Source organism: Eulemur rufifrons, chromosome 6 (assembly GCF_041146395.1).
Source record: "Eulemur rufifrons isolate Redbay chromosome 6, OSU_ERuf_1, whole genome shotgun sequence".
NCBI lineage: Eukaryota > Metazoa > Chordata > Mammalia > Primates > Lemuridae > Eulemur > Eulemur rufifrons.
Window position 1 is genome coordinate 14,926,302 of NC_090988.1, and position 20,304 is coordinate 14,946,605.

A 20,304-nucleotide genomic window follows, 5' to 3' on the forward strand; every position below is an offset into this window, starting at 1 on the left:
CATATTAATATAACACTATTAAAATATTTTAACTGCATTTCAACATAATTGGTTTCCATGGTCATACCACCTGTTTTATTTTATTCGCTTAAAAACATTTTTCTGAGAAGGAGTCCATTAGCATTCCCTGTCTGTCCTGGTCCAGGGCCGAGACTCTGGGCCCTCTCTTGCCCTTCCTCTTGGCAAACTCCTACTGATCCTCTAGCACCCAGCTCAGATCTTGCCCCTGGGCAGGGAGACATCTCTCCCCCTCTCTATCTGCATCACACTGCGGCTCTGAGTCAGCTGTCCTTAGGAGACAGGGCAGCTTCCCTATTCTCTGAATTCCTGGCCAGCTTCTGCCCTAAGCAGGCTGGTGTGTGAATATTCAAATATAAGTATGCATGTGCGTAAGTATGGGACGTTGCTGGAGATGTAACTTAAGGCACAGTATATGCACCACATGACCTTCCCAGGTTCAAAAGTTCTGGATTCTAAACATATCAGGCCTCAAGGGTTTGTGGACCTGTGCCTGCCGCACTGAGCTCCTCACACACGTGTCCACGTGTCCATCTCCCTCACCGGATCGTGAACTCCTTAAAGGCAAGGGTCATGTCGATCCAGTCCTGGCAAAAAAGAATTGCTCAACAGAGGTTTGCTCAGCTGAACTGAAATGATCCAAAACGAGTCCAGTGAAATTGAATTATGATCGTACCAGCAGCCACAGCCTGGGCATTTCCTGGGATTTGGGAATTGGTCTTCTGTTCCCTACGAAGGATGCCTTGCTCAGTAGAAAGGGAAACCACTTATAAAGGGCCTCCGCTCTATACGCCCCCAAAGGCTGGCTGTGCAGGCAGCCCTGGCCGTCTGGGTGGGGACTCTGAGCAGGGCAGGGGAGGGAGGTGGCTTTACCCCTGCCTCCCAGCAGGGAAGTGAGGGAACAGAGGAGACTCCAGTGACATTGTCATGGCAACTAAGTTTTCCAGCCAGCAGAGGAGTTGGAAGGCAATTGCCAGAGCAGCTGCTGAAATAAAAGGCCACGATGAGGGTGTTGTGACCCCATGGAGGGTCTTCTTCCTCTCAAAAGCCGGCACTGCCAGCACCATGGCGTGGACTTGGAGCTCCCCTAGGAACCCGGCTGGACAGGAAGGGCTCAGGGCTCGAAGAACTTACTCCTCTCCTGAGTTGTCACAGGGTGTCCCTTCCAGAAAGAGGGCAGTTCAGGGAGGGCAAGGGTCTGGCTGTGTTGCCGATTGTCCAGAGGGGTTATGGTAGGTGCCACCGACGGCAGCCGCTCTAGGGAAGAGCAGCTTCCGGGTGGGCTCAGGAGGCCGAGTTCTGCTCACTGACGTGTGGCACTTGACAAGCCACTCAGCTGCTCTCTCAGCCTGTGTGGTAACAACCCCGGCCTTGCAGGGCTGACGGAGACATGGGGCAGGGAGAACAGGGGGGACTCGGGGTCCTTTGCATAAAAACACTTCGGGATGCCGAAGCCCGAGTGGAGCCGGAGGGCAAGGTCTCTGTGTGCCCACTTACACTGCACGCCCAGCACAATGCAAAGCCCTTGTCCCAGGGCAAGGCGAACAACTGCCCCGATCAACTCCAAAGAACCATCTCCTCTCTCGTGCCAAAGCTTTGAGGGGCGCGTTCCATTCTGAACTCTCTAGCAGTGCACAGTGGCCTAAACGGACTGGCCTCGCTGGCCCTCCAGCTGCGGAAGGGCTCGTGTGAGGGCAGGAGTGCCAGGCCCTGTGCCGTCGTGCCTGGGTCTACCCCAGGACGTCGGAGGACCCAAAGCTGTTACCGCCTCCCCTCACCAGCCACAGATCCCACGAAGCTCTCAGCCTGGTCCCAACCCCTGTGTGAGCAACGACACCATTTACTAGGGCTGTCCAAGTGCCAGGCACCTGGCTGGCAGACACACTGCCACCCTAAGTCCTTACAACAACCCTGAGAGGAAGGATTACCATACTAATTCTGCTGCTACTACTCATGGGTCAAATGTATGCAGAGTTATAAGTCATTTAAGTACCATCTCATTTAATGCTTACTTATAACAACCTCAAGAAATGCGAGCTCTTCTTGTTCCCATTTTACAGGTGAGGAATGTCAGGCCTAGGAAATAAGCCCAAGGAGCTGACAGAGCCAGGATGATGATCCTGGTGCATCCAACTCCAGAGCCTGAGTTCTGAGAGCTGTTCCGTGCTGCTCCCTAAGCCAGGGCCTCTCCTCTGCCCCATGTAAGCTCTGCATTTTAGCCACGCCCCAAGGTCCTCTGTTGTTTCCTTCCTCAAGCCTTTGCTCGTGCTATTAGTGTTACGCCATTTTCCTGGATGCCGTATTCCCTCTCTTCACCTATTGAACCCGCCCAGGTCCATTCTGGAGGCCTTCCCAGACCCCCTAGCCTGCTCCGCACACATCCTAGCTCTGACGTCCTGCTGCCTCTCACTGGCACACCTCTGAACAGCCACCTAGGATTTATGTCAGATATGTGGATCTTTCTTCTTCCTGGAGAAGATCACCAGCCTCAGTTTCCCCATCTGTAAAATGAGGGGGTTGGACTAGATGATCTCTAAGCTCTGAGTCCACGTTGTGCCTGTGCAACCGGGGTGACTCCGAGAAGAGGAGCAATGATGGTTGTTGAATGGCTCATCGCTATTTGCGTGCCTTTCTCTTCTGGCTTCTTACTTTTTTTTCCTTACGCGACTTCCATTCACTCTACTGAACTGATGGAGGATGCTAACCCTCCCTTACCAACAGCAGCTCGGAATCGCCAGAGGTCGTGCCCGTGGAGCCTGGAGAGGCTCGGAAGCCCGTGCAGGAGGGGCAGCCACACAGAGCTGGAACTCTACACACCGTGTCCCACTCTGGGGGTAACCAGTGCGTCTCTGGTTTCAGGGGGAAACTGTGGACAGCTGATAGCAAGCTTGGCCTCACAGAGACAAACAGAGGCAAAAGTGAGGGGTTGATAGGGAGGCCCCTGCTTCTGGCTCTGCAGTAAATTAAACCTCAAACCAGCTCTGGCAGCAGCAGGGCCAGTGCCTCGGGGTGTCTGAGTGGTAAAGGGGAGTACACTTAGCCCAGCTCTAATATGTCAGCCGCGGGGGACACACTGATCTATAGGAGCCGGGAGGGCACGCTTTGTGGCGGCTCCCTGCAAAAGAAAGGCTGAGATGCAGATGAGATATGGAAGGGAGAGAAGGAAGGGCCAGGTGGGACAGGAGATGACCTTGGAGGCCCTGTCCGTCCCTATTATTTTAGATCTGTGAGCTGCGTGCAGGGAGTCAAACATCAGGAGCCCGGGGCGATGACAGGAGAAGGGCAGGGGTGGCGGGATGTGGTTGGAGGAAGCTCTACAAGTGACCCTAACTTTAAATAAACCCACCCCATGAAAACCTGTCTGTCTGAGCCAGATAGAACAGGGGCTGATTTTCTACTCGTACCTTCCCAGTTCCCAGGTTGGCTATTAATTAATGCCCTGTGTGATCCTTCCCATCTCCGAACCTCATTTTCAACCATCAGACGAGGGGGTTGACCGCTAGACTCCAGCACTGTTAGCTTTTTCACACTTCATAATCTTTGATTCTTGCAATAACCATTGCTTCCCTCGACTGACTCTCCCACCCTGAATACGACTCATTAAATGTGATGTGTACAGAGTTTGGGAAACCCACCTATTACTGAAAGTAAGGTACAAACATACCCCGTTGGGTTGCTACAGCCCCAACTTCAATCAGAGCCTCTATTTGCCACAACCAAACACATCATCACTGGAGTCTCTTTCATCTCCTTGAAGCAGATCCCCTGGCCACAGGGTGATAGGGGTGGGGCTGGGGGATTGTCCAGGGCTCCGGAGCCACTCTCGTGTTTACTAATTAATAGTGCAAATTAGTCCCGAGCCATTAGCCCAGGGAAAACACAGCCTCTGACACCGAGCAGCCACTGGCTTGAGGTGTCCCCGCCTCTTGCAAAGGCTCAAAGCTGTCAGACGCATCAAGCCCAGAAAACTGGAAAGAGAAGGGGAATATCCAATTATGATGGGCACTGACATTAAGCAGGGCACTGGAGAAGAGCCTGGGAAACAGCACTGCCACATTACGTGTGGCTGAAGTTGGAAAGAGAGGTGAGAGGGAGGCGATGTGTGAGGGGGAGAGAGCAAAGTCGACAGCAGAAGCCACAGCTGACACTTACTGAATACTTGCTACGTGCACAGTGCTAAGCACTTCATCTATACCGTCTCGTGGAATGTTCCAAACCATCCGATGAGGTGGTATCACCATTGCCCCTGTTTTACAAATGAGGAAACTGAGGCACGTGATGGTTCAATAGCCTGTCCATGTAATGCAGCTAATAAATGGTAGAGCCAGGAACTAAACCTGGTCAGTCTGATTCTAAAATCCAAGCTCCTAATCTTTATACCACGTAACTTCCCCAAAGCAGGGATCACAGAGCTGTTGGCCCTCCTCCAGCCAGGGATCCTGTCTCCTTCCTGCCTTCCTTCCACCAACACTGCCACTGACACCCCCCATCCCTGCCGCATCCTGCAACAGCCAACAGGTGGTGGGTGTTTAATCCAGCACCTACCCGCCCCCTTACTTTGGGAGGGAAAAGAGCTGGGCGGGAACCTTTCTCTAAACTACCTGGGTGGTGTTTAAAAGCCATTGTGGGGCAACACTCTGGCTTCAGATGAAAGGCCTCTGGAGTGGAATGATCCAGAAGCCCTCTTTTCTAACGAATGCTAATCATGCCTCAAACACACTGAGATGTAAAAGCTGAACTGAGGGCCACTTGCTAAGAAAATACTTGGTGTCTAAAAGAAGGACATTAAAAAGATGTCCAAAGCTCTGTAATGTGGAATAAAGACATCAGTTTCCTTTATTCCCGATTCATCTGGCTTAATATTTTAGATGCACTGACTTCACTAAGCCAGGCTGCATGTCACTGGAAAAGGAAATTTACATCTGCTAACGATGCCATCCATGATGGGCCAATCTCTGCTCTCTCAGTTCTGCATGGACGCTCTGAAGAACTGAAGAAAAGGAAAGAAGAGCTGGTTTTTCAAAGTACAGACTACAGAACTATTTAGAAACCTGGGCGCTTTTCTGCGACCTGTCCTCCTGGACACAGAAGCACTTCAGATTGGACTAGGAGATTCACAAGACGTCATTGCTGATATTTCTGATTTCATTTGAAAGGGCCTAGGAAATCTGAATTTTCCTTTCATTATACTAGAAATTAACTTCTGTGGCAGCTAAGATTTTTGTCTGTTCCCCGATGAATCATTTTTGCCTGGAATAAAACATAATAGGTGCTCACTAAATAATTTATTGACTGAATGAATTAATAAATGAATGACTAGTTAGGTACTTGTTCCTCTGTGCCGTCTTCTGGAGGAATCTGTGCGCATACATCCATCTGGCCTCAATGGCCCTGCTCTGTACAGTGTGAACCTCCCTCAGTCACAGCTACTGGACCGGAAGTGGACACTCTCCCCAGGGCTGTATTAGGCAGTCTGGCCAACACCTGCAACTCGTCAGACCAGCCGCACAGTAAGCTGAGCTGGTCCAGGTGATCCAGACCCTGGGGATCCAGAGACTAAGAGGTGCTGAGGGAAGCTGCCGCTGATGTGCACTCTGAAAAGAGCCTGTAAACCATCTGTCTGTCTGGTTTTCTGTGTCGTTCCCAGTGCGCGATAACCTGAATTGTGCCTGAAATGTAGTAAATGCTCAATAAAAGTTCTCATATGAATAAACAAAGAGTAAATCAGGCCTGGGTAGCCATTATGGGACAGGTGCAAAATGAATAAACCAGGGAAACCAAACTAGCAGCAGGGAAAGAGTGTGGATGCAATACTGCAAGAGCATTAAGGAAACTGTTAGAGAAAGAGAGAGAGAGGCTGGTGGGTCTCCAGAGCCGCTGTGACCTCCCCTTCTTCCCCCCTCTGGAGCCCCACAATACCCACCTACTGGGCCAGGGCCAGAGTGAATGTGTTCCTTTTCTTACAATCCTACCAGCCCAGGCTGGAGCATTGCTGGATCTTCAGATGGAAGACCAGATGTCTGACACACATACTTGAGCAACTTGTTTTATTCTGTTTATGTATTTTTGTCATTGAGTGTTGTTAAAGGTTCAGATGGACTAGAAAGGGAAGAGACAGGGACTCTTCAAAGTCTTAGGGAATAGATGCTATCATCTGTCTGGGCTACAGGGCTCTTCTCCTTCCCTCTGAACTGGAGCTGTTCATTTCCAGCTTAGCTACAAGCCTCCAGCCCAGTAATGTGGGCCTAATCCTGTAAAGCTGCCAAGGTAATACCAGCAGCACATTAGAGGATTGCAGAGAGGTGCGGTGGATTGTACGCTGGGCTTGCAGGGCCCAGGACCATGCCATGGACTAGCTCTGTGGTCGGGCAAATTATTGAGCCTCAGTTTCTTTTCTAAAGGGAAGGTAGTAAGATTTAACTCTCAGGCTATTGTGAGAAGTAAAAGCTGTGCCCAGTGCATAATAGGGGCTCCATATGGGTGACCTGAATGACAGACTGCGTGTGTTTATGAAACGCTGCAATTCACAGATTTTCCTATATATTAAGTAATTTAAATCTCACAACAACCTTCCAGATTTGCAGAGTAGAACCTGGCATTCCCATTTTACAGATGAAGAAACTAAGATTCAGATAAGTGACCTGGCCTGTCTGAGGTTACCCGGAGAGTGAGTGGCTAAACCCCACCCCGAGTCTTGTTTCCCCCCGACAACACTCCCTCGGCACAAGAAGGCAGGACAAGCAATCAGACGGACAATGGTGTAGCTTCCCTTGGACCAGCTGTATCTCTTCTTTCTTAATCACACACAAGATTTCATTTCGGGATTTGTGTGCAAATGTCCAGGAGATGGATGAATCAATACATGAAGCAATGAATGAGTGGGTGGATGAATGAATGGTTTGAGCATCCTGTCTTAATTCTACTCTGCATGTGATTCACAGCAAAACCTGGGAAACTCATCTATGCCACGAGCCTCCTAGGGCCCCTGGTTCATGCTTCTCTCCTTCCCCTGGAAATATCTACGTCAGAGGCCTGGCAAAGGGTGCAGTTCACACCAACAGCTCGTCCTCTGCAGCAAGGGAGGGAGAAGGCAGCGCTGCCCATTCTACGTACTGGTTTCTGCAGTCTCGTACTCGCTGTCTCTGAGAAGCTCAAAGATGTCCACTTCGACCTTGGCCTTGCCCAGTCTCTCGGGAGCGCGGTTGATGCGGTTCTTGGCCAGGGTGATGGAGAGCCGCTCCCCTCTGCTGCACTCCATGGGGTCGTCCAGGATAGCAGCTGTGGGCAGGCAACCACACGGAGACAGTTGGTACTCCACCTGCTGCCCTTGCCTCTCCTCCCGCTCCAGCTTCCCCTGTGGCCACCTTCCTCCTCCAGGCAGCGCCCCAAGTCCCTCTCCACCCTGCCATCCCCCAAGCAAGGTCTCTCCATGAGGAGGGGGGGTCTCAGTTTGTGGGCAGGCGCTGTAGTGAATTCTAATGTGGACGGCACCCCAGGGACCCTGTAATGCCATGACGGGCCGCCAGGGGTCCTGTCTGTATGGGGTCCCTGGGTCTGGGCACAGGGGTCCTCTGGGACGTAAGTCTGCGTGCACACAGGCAGGCGTGCACAAAGAAAGGAGACAGTGGCTGTCCTTTGAAAACCGTACTCCGGGCATTTGAGAAAATATGAGGTGAGATGGGGCTAAAAGAGGCCAGGTTTGTGAGGGAGATCTGTGGTAGCAAGGAGTGGCTGCAGGACACTGCTGAACGCTGGCTCTGACACCAATGAACCAGGTCACCAAGGGGAGCGGTGTCATTTCTCCGAACCTCTTTTCCTCACTGAACTTTAGGAACAGTAAGACCACCTAATGGGGCAGGTGTGAGGATTCCTTAAGATAATGCAGGTAAGTAGCACAACACAGAGACTTAATTGGTGTGATTTAAACAGTGTGGATGCCTGGAGTGGGACAGTAACCATAGTCGCCCAACCTCCGGAAGCCGTGTTCAGGATAAATAAATGCTATGATATCACAGAGGACTGGGTTCAAATCCCAGCTCCACCCCTTATTAGCGATGGAAACTCGGTTTCCTCCCTTGTAAGGAAGTGGAGACCGCCTGCCCCTTGAGCTGTTGTGAAGATTACGTGAAATAGTACGTGCTCAACACAGTATCTTGCACATGGTAAGAAATAAATAAATCTAGACACTGAGATCCTTAGTTCTCTTGATAGAGAAGTTACAAAAATGAAAATCTCCACACAAAAACTAGTACACGAAGTATATGGCAGCATTATTCATAATTGCCAAACAGTGGAACCAATCAAATGTCCATCAACTGATAAATAAAATGTGGTCTATCCATATAATGGAATATTATTCAACAGTAAAAAGGAACAAAGTACTGACACATGCTGCAACATGGATGAACCTTAAAAACATGCTAAGTGAAAGAAGCCAGACACAAAAGACCACATATGGATGGTTCCCTTTATATGACATGTCCAGAATAGGTAAATCCATGGCGACAGAAAGATGAGTGGTCACCCAGGGTCAGGAGAGTTGGGGAGAAGCGAGGAGTGGCTGCTAACGCACACGGTATTTCTTTCTGGGGTGATAAAAATGTTCAAAAATTGATTGTGGTAATGATCACACACTTCTGGGAATATACTAAAAAACACTGAATTATACAATTTAAATTGTTGAATTGTGTGGTATGTGAATTGTATCTCAATAAAGCCATTATAGAGAAAAAAAAAAAACCCAACCTTATCTTTTAGAGATGAATACTCAGAAAAGCAGCACAAGAGGATCGAGCTAAATAGATTTCACCTCCGGCTAGCCTCTGACTCTGTGTGGCTGGTGTAGACAGAGAGACCCAGGTTCCATGATGTCTTTTCTGTATACTCCCACAGCTACTGTGACCCATCTTGCAAACCAAAAACCAGGACACAGAATATTACGAAGCATTTTTCCTCATTTGTGGATTTATTTATATGCATAACCTCATTGAACAATAAAAGTTAAATTTCATTTACTCAGGTTGGCCCTGCATAGGGCAACGAAAAGTGTATCCCACGACCCAGGAAATAAAGGGGACGTCTGTGAATTAACTAGCAAAGTCTATGCGCACCTGAGGGGCTCAGCCACCTGCGGGAGTGGCCACAGGACTGTACACGTGTAGCTGAAGAGTCTGGAATGCTCGGGGAAGCAGGACCAGAATGAAATGGTTACTCCGGAGCTGAAACAGTTACACTGTGCTGCGACAGGACGGTGACTCTGGGACTGGAAAGGAAGTGGGGCAGCCTACAGGAATGATTCTCAAATGATGTCCCTTGGAGGGCCCCTGGGCTCCTCCAAGAAGTGGAGGGGAGGCTGACTGGGGGTCTCCAGCCTCGCGCCAGCTCCCAGGGCCACAACTCCACATCTGCCACTTCTAGGTATTAGGGTCCCACATAAGATTTGATGTGGGGAAAAAATGTTTTGCTGTTAAAAATATAATAGGAAAGATTTGCCAAGCTGTAGAGCATGGAAAAGAGACATCTGAAATGTCAGGACTTGGCAGTGCCATCCAGCACAGGTTGTGGGAAAGAGACAGTGGATCAGTGACACATGGACTTTGTATGAAGGAACAACGTTGGCATCGAGTGCTTAGTGCATGCAACCTCACTTAACCTCTGCAACAACTCTGTCAGATGGGCGTCTTATCTTCACTTGGAGATGAGAAATCAGCGGGCAGAGAGGTCACGTGACCTGCCTGCAGGTCTGGAGAGTGGTAGAAAAGAGGGGTGAGCCCAGGTTGGCCTGGCTTCACACCTGGCACCCTGACCATGGCTCATCGTCCTTCTCATGAGGACTCAGGGACTGGCTGCAGAGAAGGGGGTGTCCTAGGGAGGGACATGAGCCTTCCAGGCACTGTCTCACCAAGGCAGATCCACTCTGAGACACTCACAGGAAGCGGCTGGACTCTGGACCTCTGAAAATTCCACCAGCTGATTTCCCCACCTCCCTCCTCCCTCTTCTCCCTCCACCCCAGGGAAAATCTTACACTGGAGGCAGCTGTCTTTGCCTCAGGGCCAGGTGAGCCCACGATTACCAACTTTTCCATCTACGGTACAACCTACTAATGATTCAACAAATAAACCACTTGTGATAAAATGAATAAATTAATAAAATAATGTCAGGAAATAATCACAAGTCCCCTGTGGACCTGAGAACTCAGGAATGTTTCGATCTGATTGTTCATGTTACAGACTCACAGTGGACTTGCCTCTGCCTCATCAGGACACAAAGGGCACCATTACACCCGTGACACACAAAAGGGTCTGTCCCAGTACCTATTAGTTTCATATATTCCCCTGTTTTTTTTTTTTTTTTTTTTTTGGCCAAATACACATTCAAGATGTGTGGTATGGGCTTCACTGGGTCCCCCCACCAAATTCATATGCTGAAGCTCTAACCCCCAAAGTGCCTGCATTTGGAAGTAGGGTCTTTAGGAGATAATGAAGATTAAATGAGCTCATAAGAGGGGGGCCCTGATCTGATAAGATTAGTGTCCTTATAAGAAGAGACATCAGAGGGTTCCCTCACTCTCTCTCCACCACGTGAGGACACAATGAGAAGGTGGCTATTTGTAAGCCAAGAAGAGGGGCCTCACCAGGAACCGAATTGTCTGGGATCGTGATCTTAGACTTCCAGCCTCCAGCACCGTGAGAGATACAGTTCTGCAGCTTAAGCCCCCAGTCTGTGGTATTTTGTTACGGCAGCCTGAGCTGACTAAATAAGACAACATGCTAATATAAACCCAGATGCGCAGGGCAACAGCCAGCCACGTAACACGGGACGATCAACTCAAAGAGCATCATGGGACACCCTTTGAGACCGAGGGATAATGCAGGTAGGGAACGTGGGAATCTTACATTAAGGGGAGCGTGAGGTCTCCTCTGCACCCCATTCCTCGTTCCCTTCCCACGGCATCTAACGCTGTCTGAGGACTCTGCACTCGACATTATTTGGCAGGTCCTCACCAACTCACTAAGATCCCAAATCCTGTCCTCCCTCCCCACTAAACCCTGTGCCATCCAGGGACCTCCTTTCATTAGGTTTTAGGTTTTAGACAGTGATTAATTTCTGGCTGGGAGCATCCTCAGACTTGTGGCTGTCTGGCTTCAAACATGCTGGGATCAGAATAATTAGGACGACAGAAGGAACCCGGGTCCCAGGGCTGTGGACGCCAAAGCCAAGGTGCAGGCTCAGGCTCTCTGGGGACACCAGAGGAACATGTCCCCAACAGGCAGTTACCAAACAGCACACTTGTTCTTCAGCAGTCCCAGGAGAGAGGACCAGATGGATGGGGGAGAGCAGCATGCTCAAGACTTAATGTGCAGCTAATGCTCCTGGCCCGCGCTGCGTCCCCCAGGCCCGGCTGCCTGGCTGGGCTGGGATGTTCAGAGTTCCCAGCTGCTGCCTAATGAGGAACAATATGATCCGGCACATCCTCTGGCTCTGGGGACTGCTCTGCGGAAAAGCCCAGCAGCCACGAGAGGCTGGGGCGGAAGCAAGGGCAGAGCTGAGACGGGGAGACACAGTCAGGGACCAGCCATGGGGACTCAGTGCACAATGACTCTTCCAAACCCAGGGGGACTCAAGATGCTTCCTCCACGCCCAGGAAGCCGGGGATCCTTTGCATTAACATTGAGCCCTTCTCCCCACGCGTCCTAAGCACTGAACTCTGCCCAGTTCTGGGTTCTAAGGCTTACGCCAAGGAAAGGCAGGCTTTTGACCGTGTGCACCTCCACCCCAAGCTGCTCTCCGTGTTCCCGTCCCATGCTTATGTCCACTCTGGAGAGGACTTCTTCCCTGGGGCTGGCAGGCCTGGCTCTGCCCCGGGCAACTTTCCAGCTCACCCCTAATGAGAGTGACCAGGACTACCCAGGAGAGAGCAGATGGCCACTGACCTGCTCGAGGCCCTGAGGACCTCCCCACTGCCTGAAGGGTTGGTCCCAGCGGAGTCTCTGGAATGGCCTCAGGCCCCCAACTCTCTGGCTTCCACGCACCTTTGCAGCAACAACATCCCCCTCCAGCCACCCCCACCGTGACAGTGCCTCCATGTCAGGACCTGGCCTGGCCTATGTTCCCTCCTCCACACCTTTGCTGACACTGTCCCTGTCCCTTGTTGCCCCTTCCCTACTGGGCCTCTGCTTCTCTCTCTCAGACTCTCATCTTCCAGAAAGCCCTCCCTGCCCCCCAGCCCCCAGCGGCAGTGCTCTTTCCCCTTGGACTTCCTGAGAGACCCCCGCCACTCCAATAGGCCGTGGAGAGGTGTTTATCTTTCTTCTGTGTCTATGAATATCCTCAACTGCTTGTGTGCTCGGCCCTCCATGTATCAGCGTGTTCTGCATCCTCAGATTCAACCAACCAATAGGAAATATTCAGGGGAAAACAACAATAAAAACAACAATATAACAATATAAAATAATACAAATAAAACGCAATACAGCATAACAACGATTACAATAGCATTCACCCTGTATTCGATATTATAAGTAATCTAGAGATGATTTAAAGTGTACGGGAGGCTGCGCAGAGGTTACACGCAAATGCTATGCCACTTTATATCGGGGACGCGAGCACCTCCACATTCGAGCATCCTCAGGTGGCCCTGGGACCCATCCCCTGGGGATCCCAAGGGACGGCTGCACTTCAAGGCCCAGAGTAATCCTTCTTTCCTTTGAATCTTCCCAGATTCCCCATCCCAAATTAATTTCCCCTTCCTTTGAACTCCCGCAGAAATTTCTCTGGACCTTTCATTAGGCACAGACCACTTTTGACTTATCCATTATGCCTATTTGTCTATCTTTTCAGCTCCTCGAGCATGAGGACCTCACTTGATTCATCTCCGTAACTGCACAGTTCTGGACACGGAGTAGGACCTTAATGACTGGTTACTGAGCGGATGAATAATTCGAGGCCACTTGACTCTTCATCCCCGACAGCCGGTAGCAGATGTGGCACCCGACAGTGGACTGTCAGCAGCGCTATGTGCCCGGGCCTCGGGGCGGTGGTCCCCAGGGCACTCGGGGGCTGGTGGTCTCCTCCTGCTCTCCGCGCACCTCTGTAAGCTGTGCTGGGGCTGCCCTCCCTCCACAACCCCTCAGGTTGGAAAATCAGCCTCCTTAACCCTTTAGTCCTTCCAGGGACTCGCTGCTGAAGATTTCCAAGCACTTCAGTAACTCTCACCTCTTTGGGGGGCAGAATAAAGAGGTTTTATTGGAGAGTCTTTATGGGCAGTATCTAGAATGCTGCCTGTGGCTGTGTGGCTCGGCCGGTCAGAGCCCTGTTAACAAGAAAAAGAGATGGCTGGAGCCCCGGGGAGCCAGTTAGCTTTGCTCCCCAGCTGACCCCACATCCCCGGCCACAGCCCCACGCCCATCACTCATCTGGCACCTCCGTCCTCTCAGTGTCCCTCTCTTCAGCCCTATTGTCCCCTGCTGGAGAAAATCACACCACTGTGCAGGTGGTGCCCACCACCAATTCACACCTTCATGCCCACCTGGGGTGCACCCCTGGGCCAGCACCAGCCCTCTGCCTTGCTTGACTAGTCCTCCCATCTTACGGACCCTTCGTTTCCATTGGCCGGGGCTGCCATGGCAGAGGATCACAGCCTGGGTGGCTTAAACAACAGAGATTTATTTTCTCACAATCCTGGAGGCTGAAGTCTGAGATCCAGGCGTTGGCAGGGGTGGTGTCCCCTGAGGCCTGTCTCCTTGGCTTGCAGACGGCGCCTCCTCCCCGTGCCCGCACTGGTCCTGCCTTCCTCTGTGTGTGTCTGGGTCAGGATCCCTCCTCTTGTGAGGACACCAGTCAAATTGGATTAGGGCCCAACCTAATGACCTCATTTTAACTTAACTAGCTCTTTGAAGACTCTAGCCCCAAATACAGTCATATTCTAACATATTGTGGGTTAGGGCTTCAACACATGAGTTTAGAGGGGCCACAATGCAGCCTGGAACACGGACCTTCCCCTCTCACCATTGCCCAGCTCTCAGCCCCTCATACTCGCCTCACGGTGGTTAAGTGCAGGCCACGCCCAGTGAACTGCCTCGACTTTGTGCCCCACACCTGCCCAACAGGCTCAGATAATGAGGGCTCCTGTTCCAGGAGAGCCTCCCCAGCCTGCCCTCCTCTCCCCGGGACTCGGCCTCACCATGCCTCCCTCCCCTCCCTCACCTTTGGGCTCTCCCCGAGACCAGCCCATCCCCCTGTACCAACACATGGTGAAGGTCCTCCCCTCCCGTGCAGACCCTCCACTGACCACACTGACCATGCGTGCCCCTGGCCCTGCCTTCTCTCTCACCTTCAAGGCAAGCCAGGCTTCTCCAATGCTTACTTGGTGTTTGTCAACTTCACCCCATCCCACGTTCTCCTCGGCCCCCTGCAATCTGCATTCTGTGCCGACTACCCTACTCAGACTGCTTTCACAAAGTCAACATCAACAACCAATTTTTCAAAATTGGTGGACTTTCAGTTCCTTGTGTAATTATGCCACTAGCTGGGATTATTGTTTAGTACCTGCCCGATGCTGTTCTGAGAATATGTTATCTATTATCTCATTTAAATCTCACACAACTTGTTATTCCATTTCAGAGGTGAGAAAAGTGAGAAAGGGGCAAGCTGGCAACTTGCCCAAGATGACAGAGCTCTTAACAGCAGCCTGGGCCCAGGACCTGTGAGCTGCTAGACCTCTTCATTGGGCTGCCTCCTTGGTTGACGTTTCCTTTGCATCTGAGAGTTCAGACCATTCTTTCTTGCTTGAGACTCTCAAAGTCCTTGGCTTCCATGAGACTACTCTCCCAGGGTCCTCCTACTTCTCCGGCCATTCTTTCCAGGTACACTCCTTTACTGCCCACCCCTTAAAAACACTGGTGAACCCCAAGGTCTTTCAGAGCCCCCTTTTGCCTTACTCCCAGGAGCTTCCTAAGTGATCTCGTTCACGGCCACCTTCCTGGGGATGCTTTACTTTACCCAGTGGCCTCGTGGCATCTCCATGTAAATGTTCCAAGAGCATCTCAAACTTATCAAGACCCAAAGTAAACTCACCCTCTTCCCTCCTATATCCTTCCTGTCATATTCCCAGATTTAGTTAATGGCAGCACCAGCCACCCAGGCACCATGCCCTCACCCAGCTCCTCACCTCCCAATAACCAGTCACTAATTGCTTCTGGTTTTACCTCCTCGGTCTATCTCAAATCAGTCCTCTTCTCTCTAGTCTTAACACCGCCGTCCTAGTTCAGTCCTTTCATCGCCATGACCAAATTGCAGCCTCTTAACTCTTTACCTGCTTTTCCTGCCTCCAGTCTGGCATGACCACCACCCTGGCACCCCCCAATCACTCCCCCTCACAGAGGCCAGACTGACCACTTTGAAGTGGAAACCGCTGCTTAAAAAGCTTTCTCCCTAAAAATAAATGGAATTCCTTGGTGTGGCAGGCAAGACCTGACTTGATTCTCGCTCTTGAAACTTACATTCTGCTTCCCTGCTCATTCGTTTCTACCTTCTAGAAATAATAAACTACCCATGGCAGCCCTGCACACCAGCACATGTGCACGTACACACATGCACACACGCACACACACGGTGCTGCTGCCTGCCCGCACACCTCTGCTCGCTCACCACGCTCACTCAGGGTGAGTCCTCAGCTCAGACATCCCCTCCTTCAGGAATCCTTCCCCAAGCAAGCACCCCAACAATGGTTTTCGCAGAAACACATGCACCTTATCCTGCCTTTCAATCGCTGGTTTAGTCTTCAACTTTCACTCTTTAATTCTTTCTATCCCCAGTGCCTGACAACAGGAGGTACTTTATAAATATTTGAGCTAAACTTGTCTTAGCTTTCGAGAGATTCATGCCAACTTTTCTTCCTTCCTTCAGAATTACTACTCTGATCCATACATTTATGGAAAACTGATTTTGACAAAGGTACAGTGAAAAAAAAAATGGTCTTTTCAACAAATGGTACCAGAACAGTTGGATATCATATGTTAAAGAAAAAAAAAAAAAAAGAATGTCAAACCCTATCTCACACAATATGCAAAAATTAACACAAAATGCACCGTAGGCATGAAGATAAAACTTAAAACTATCAATCTTTTAGAAGAAAATCTTCATGGCCTTGAGTTAGACAAACATTTCTTAGATATGACATCAAAAGCACAATCCATAAAATTTTTAAAAAATGGTAAACTGGACATCATCAAAATTAAAAATAAAAGACAAGCCGCGGGCTGGGAGAAAATGTTACGTGCAAAGCATATACCAGATAAAGGACTTGGGTCCAGAATAGATGATGAACTGTCAAAACTTGATAATAAAAAAAAAAAAATCCAGTTTTCTAAATGGGCAAAAGATTTGAATAGACACTTCACCAGAGAAGTTATCTGGGTGTGAAATAAGCAGGTAAAAATATGTTCAACATCACTAGTCACTGGGGAAATGCAAATTAAAACCATAATGAGATATCACTACAAATCTATCAGAATGGCTAAAATTAAAAAGCTTGACCATACCAAGTGTCGGCAGGGCTGTGGGAGAACAAAAATTCTCATGCTCCCCAGGTTCTCCCCCCACCCCCTCCCTCTTCTGTATAACCCTAGCTGTGCGTGTTCCCAGAATCTCACAGTCTGGATTGAGCCCCAGTCCGTTCTCTCCTCATTGTCTGCTTTCTCCCCTAAAGAACTTACTGATTCCCAACCATCAGCCCTATGCAGATAGCTCCAGAATTCCTATCTCCACTCTCAACTCTCATCCACACATCAAACTCCCATTTCTGGCTGCTAATAGGAAATGTCGGCCGGGCACGGTGGCTCACGCCTGTAATCCTAGCACTCTGGGAGGCCGAGGTGGGTGGATCGTTTGAGCTCAAGAGTTCAAGACCAGCCTGAGCAAGAGCGAGACCCCGTCTCTACTAAAAATAGAAAGAAATTATATGGACAACTAAAAATCTATATAGAAAAAATTAGCTAGGCATGGTGGCGCATGCCTGTAGTCCCAGCTACTCGGGAGGCTGAGGCAGGAGGATCGCTTGAGGCCAGGAGTTTGAGGTTGCTGTGAGCGAGGCTGATGCCATGGCACTCTAGCCCGGGCAACAGAGTGAGACTCTGTCTCAAAAAAAAAACCATAAAAAAAAAAAAAAAAAAGGAAATGTCCCCTTGGAGGTCCTTCCAAACTCTACATCCCAAGTGTAACTCGTGGTCTTTTCATAGACTCGGGGGCTCTTTCTGACTTCCTGGTTTCAAGTCATGGCACCAGGTGTCCCCGTGCAGATCCCTGGCAGAGCTGTCTTGCTTCTTGCCGTCCCCTCGGCCCCTCCACCCGCTCAGGCACTAGGGGCTTCTCTGCCGAGGGATCTGCCTGACACCTGCTGCCCCCTCTGTTCCCCCCACCACCCTCTGCTTTCTCCCGCAACGCTCCTGCCCTGCCTCCTGCCTCCAGTCTCTCTCGCACCAATCCAGCTGCTCCCCACTGCAGTCCCCTGCCTGGCCCTCACACCCTCCGCAATCTGGCCCCAGCTGCCTTTCCAGGCTCTCGTTATACTGAATTTCATGACCGCTTAGCTACACCTAGGTTGTCCTTGCTGAACACTGAAGAGAGCATGTCACTTCAGCCTGTGTTTTTTTGTCCAGTTGGTCTCTTCTTCCCGGAAAGCTTTTCTTTACCCATATCCAAATCCTGCCTAATTACTCCCATTCTCATGGCCCACTCCCGCCTGGCCCCAGGCTCATGCTGTCTTCACTCTCCTCCAGTCCCCCGCAGCACTTACTGTCTGCACTGTTCATTTAGTGCTTAATCCTGTGCTTTATAACGGACATGGGTAATTCATTTATTCATTCCCTTAATTACTAGTATCATCAAATACCTATTAAACACCTATCTTAAGTAAGATGCTATGTACACAGAGAAGGATAAGATGTGCCTCTGCTTTCAAAGTGTCCGGAGGAAGACATGGCCATATAAGCTAACAGCCGCAACCCAGTATTGTAAGTGATGTGACAAAATCTTACTACGCTCCAGGCATGAACCAGGCGTTCATGTGCTGAGAAATCACAGCAACTAAGACCAAGTCCTGGGCTCTTGAAGATATCCTGAGTGCAGGGGAGGAACTTTTACTGTACAACAAAGTAAGTGGTTCCATAAAGAAAGTCTCAAAATTCTAGGGAAGCACAGACAAACTCTTCCAGGTGGCAGGGCAAATTCTAGGGAAGGCCCCATGCATTTATTTACCACATACATGTTAAGTGCCTGCTACCTGCCAGGCTTCACAGAGGAGGCAGCCTTGAAGTAGGAGAGTGAATTTCCCAGGGAGGGAGGGAAGCGAGGGGTGTTCCAGTGTGCAGAGCCCCGCCAGGCACGAGGAAGCCTGGGGTGACTGGCTCAGCTGGTGCTAGGGGCCTGAGCACCTGGCAGGGGAGGCCGGGTGGGAGGACAAGAGCCAGGGCATGAAGGACTGTGCACGCCTCACTGGGGACTGGGATGGTGCCCCGAAGGTGCAGAGGAACAACAGGTGACGATATCATAAGACCTGCATTGTAGGGCCACCACTCTGTAGATGTACTACAGCAGAGAGTAGAAATATGAGCTGGGAAGATCAGCCTGCAGGTTATTTTCACAGTCCAGGAAAGAGAAAGGAGGCAGGTGCTGAGGGGCAGGGCAGGGACGATCAAAGAGACGGAGCCGATTCCAGGGAGATTACCAGGCAGAATGAAAGCCAACGGGGGAGGGCAGATGACTGGGGTGGGAGAAGAGGAGGGTTCCTGGTCTCACTTGCTATGGAGATGGCGACATCACTGGCCAGGATAAAGACCAGGGCAGGGGGGAGGGGCGTGAGGTATAGAGAGGAGGGTTGTGCTTTTTGTTTTTGGAGAAGGCCAAAGATGATGATTTTGGTGTGGTATTTGTTACATTTGAAGCACACTATTTAGTGACAAAGTTACTGGCCTTGCTCTCTGGAGAATGGTCCAGGCTGGAGGCATAGATCTGGGAGTCCCCAGGGTGAGGGGTAGTGACAACTTGGATCTGGCATAGGGCAGTGGGTAAGGAGAGAGGAGGAATCTGGCTAAGAACCTGGGGACTCACCTCTTGGGGAGAGTGCCAGGGAAGAGACCGAAGCAATGATCAGGCCAGAGGATCTAAGGAGAGCAGAAGTCAAATAAAACAAGGATCGAGAATTCTCCATGAGGCTGGACAATTAGGAGGTCACCGGGAAAGTCAGTAAAAGCCCTTCCAGGGTGGGGAGAGGGGGCAGCATTTAGATGGCAGCAGGTGCAGGAGCAAGTGAGACGTATGGAGAGAGCCAAGTGGCTTCTCCTGGAAGGGAGGGGGTGGCATTAGGACAAAAGATGGAGGGAAGCACACAGTCCCAGAAGGGTGTTTAAATTCCAATGGGAGGGCTCTGAGGGAGGAGCCAGTGGCAGGGAGCTGGGAATATCAGAAGAAAGGGGCTGTCTGAAGTAAGCCCCGTAAAAAGGCAGATGGAGAAAGAGCCCAGAGCACTGGTGCAGGTTCATCTGGGTGGAAGAAGGGACGGCTCCTCCCCTAACAGGGCAGGGAAGAGGGACAAGGCCTGGCAAAGACTGCTCACCCACCGGGGCCTTTCCCCTTTTCTTCCTTTTAGTAGTGCAACACCCTGCATTTTACCTGGATGCCCAGCTGCCCAACTCAGACTACATTTACCAGCCTCCTTGAGCTCAGGAGGCCAAGGGCTGGACTTGGGCTAACAAATGGGAGTAAAGTGACCAGAACCTCCAGGTCATCTCCTTGCCCTGGACATTCCTTCCCATTTCTGCTGGTTGGAAATGGTGACAATGGGGACGTGTGGACCCCATGTTGACAGTGGCAATGTTCCTTACCAGCCCCCATCTTTGCACCACCACGGACCTGTAGGTTTATGTGTGAGAGTAAAACACTTCTGTCTCGGAGCTACTGCATTTCAGGTGACTGTGTCACTGTGGCTCAGCCCGAATTCCCACTCAGTGCTGTGCAATAGAAATACAATGCAAGCCACACATGGTATTGCAATTTTCTCGTAGCCACATTTTAAAATACCGAAAGAAATAGGTGAGGGTAGGCCTGGTGGCTCATGCCTATAATCCTAGCACTTTGGGAGGCCAAAGCAGGAGGATCCCTTGAGGTCAGGAGTTCAAGACCAGCCTGAGCAAGAGCGAGACCCTGTCTCCATAAAAAACAGAAAAATTAGCCGGGTGCATGCCTGCAGTCCCAGCTACTCAGGAGGCTGAGGCAGGAGGATCACTTGA

General features: G+C 50.6%; 1 protein-coding gene across 1 annotated transcript in view; it reads right to left on the bottom strand.

The window, feature by feature from the left end:
- The window catches only part of GRIK4 (glutamate ionotropic receptor kainate type subunit 4), a 296,004-nt gene that overhangs the window by 167,664 nt on the left and 108,036 nt on the right, over positions 1-20,304 (bottom strand). Inside the window, exon 2 of the mRNA XM_069468807.1 lies at positions 7,132-7,296. Coding sequence (XP_069324908.1) covers positions 7,132-7,296 — 165 coding nt within the window. The remainder of the gene's footprint in view (positions 1-7,131; positions 7,297-20,304) is intronic.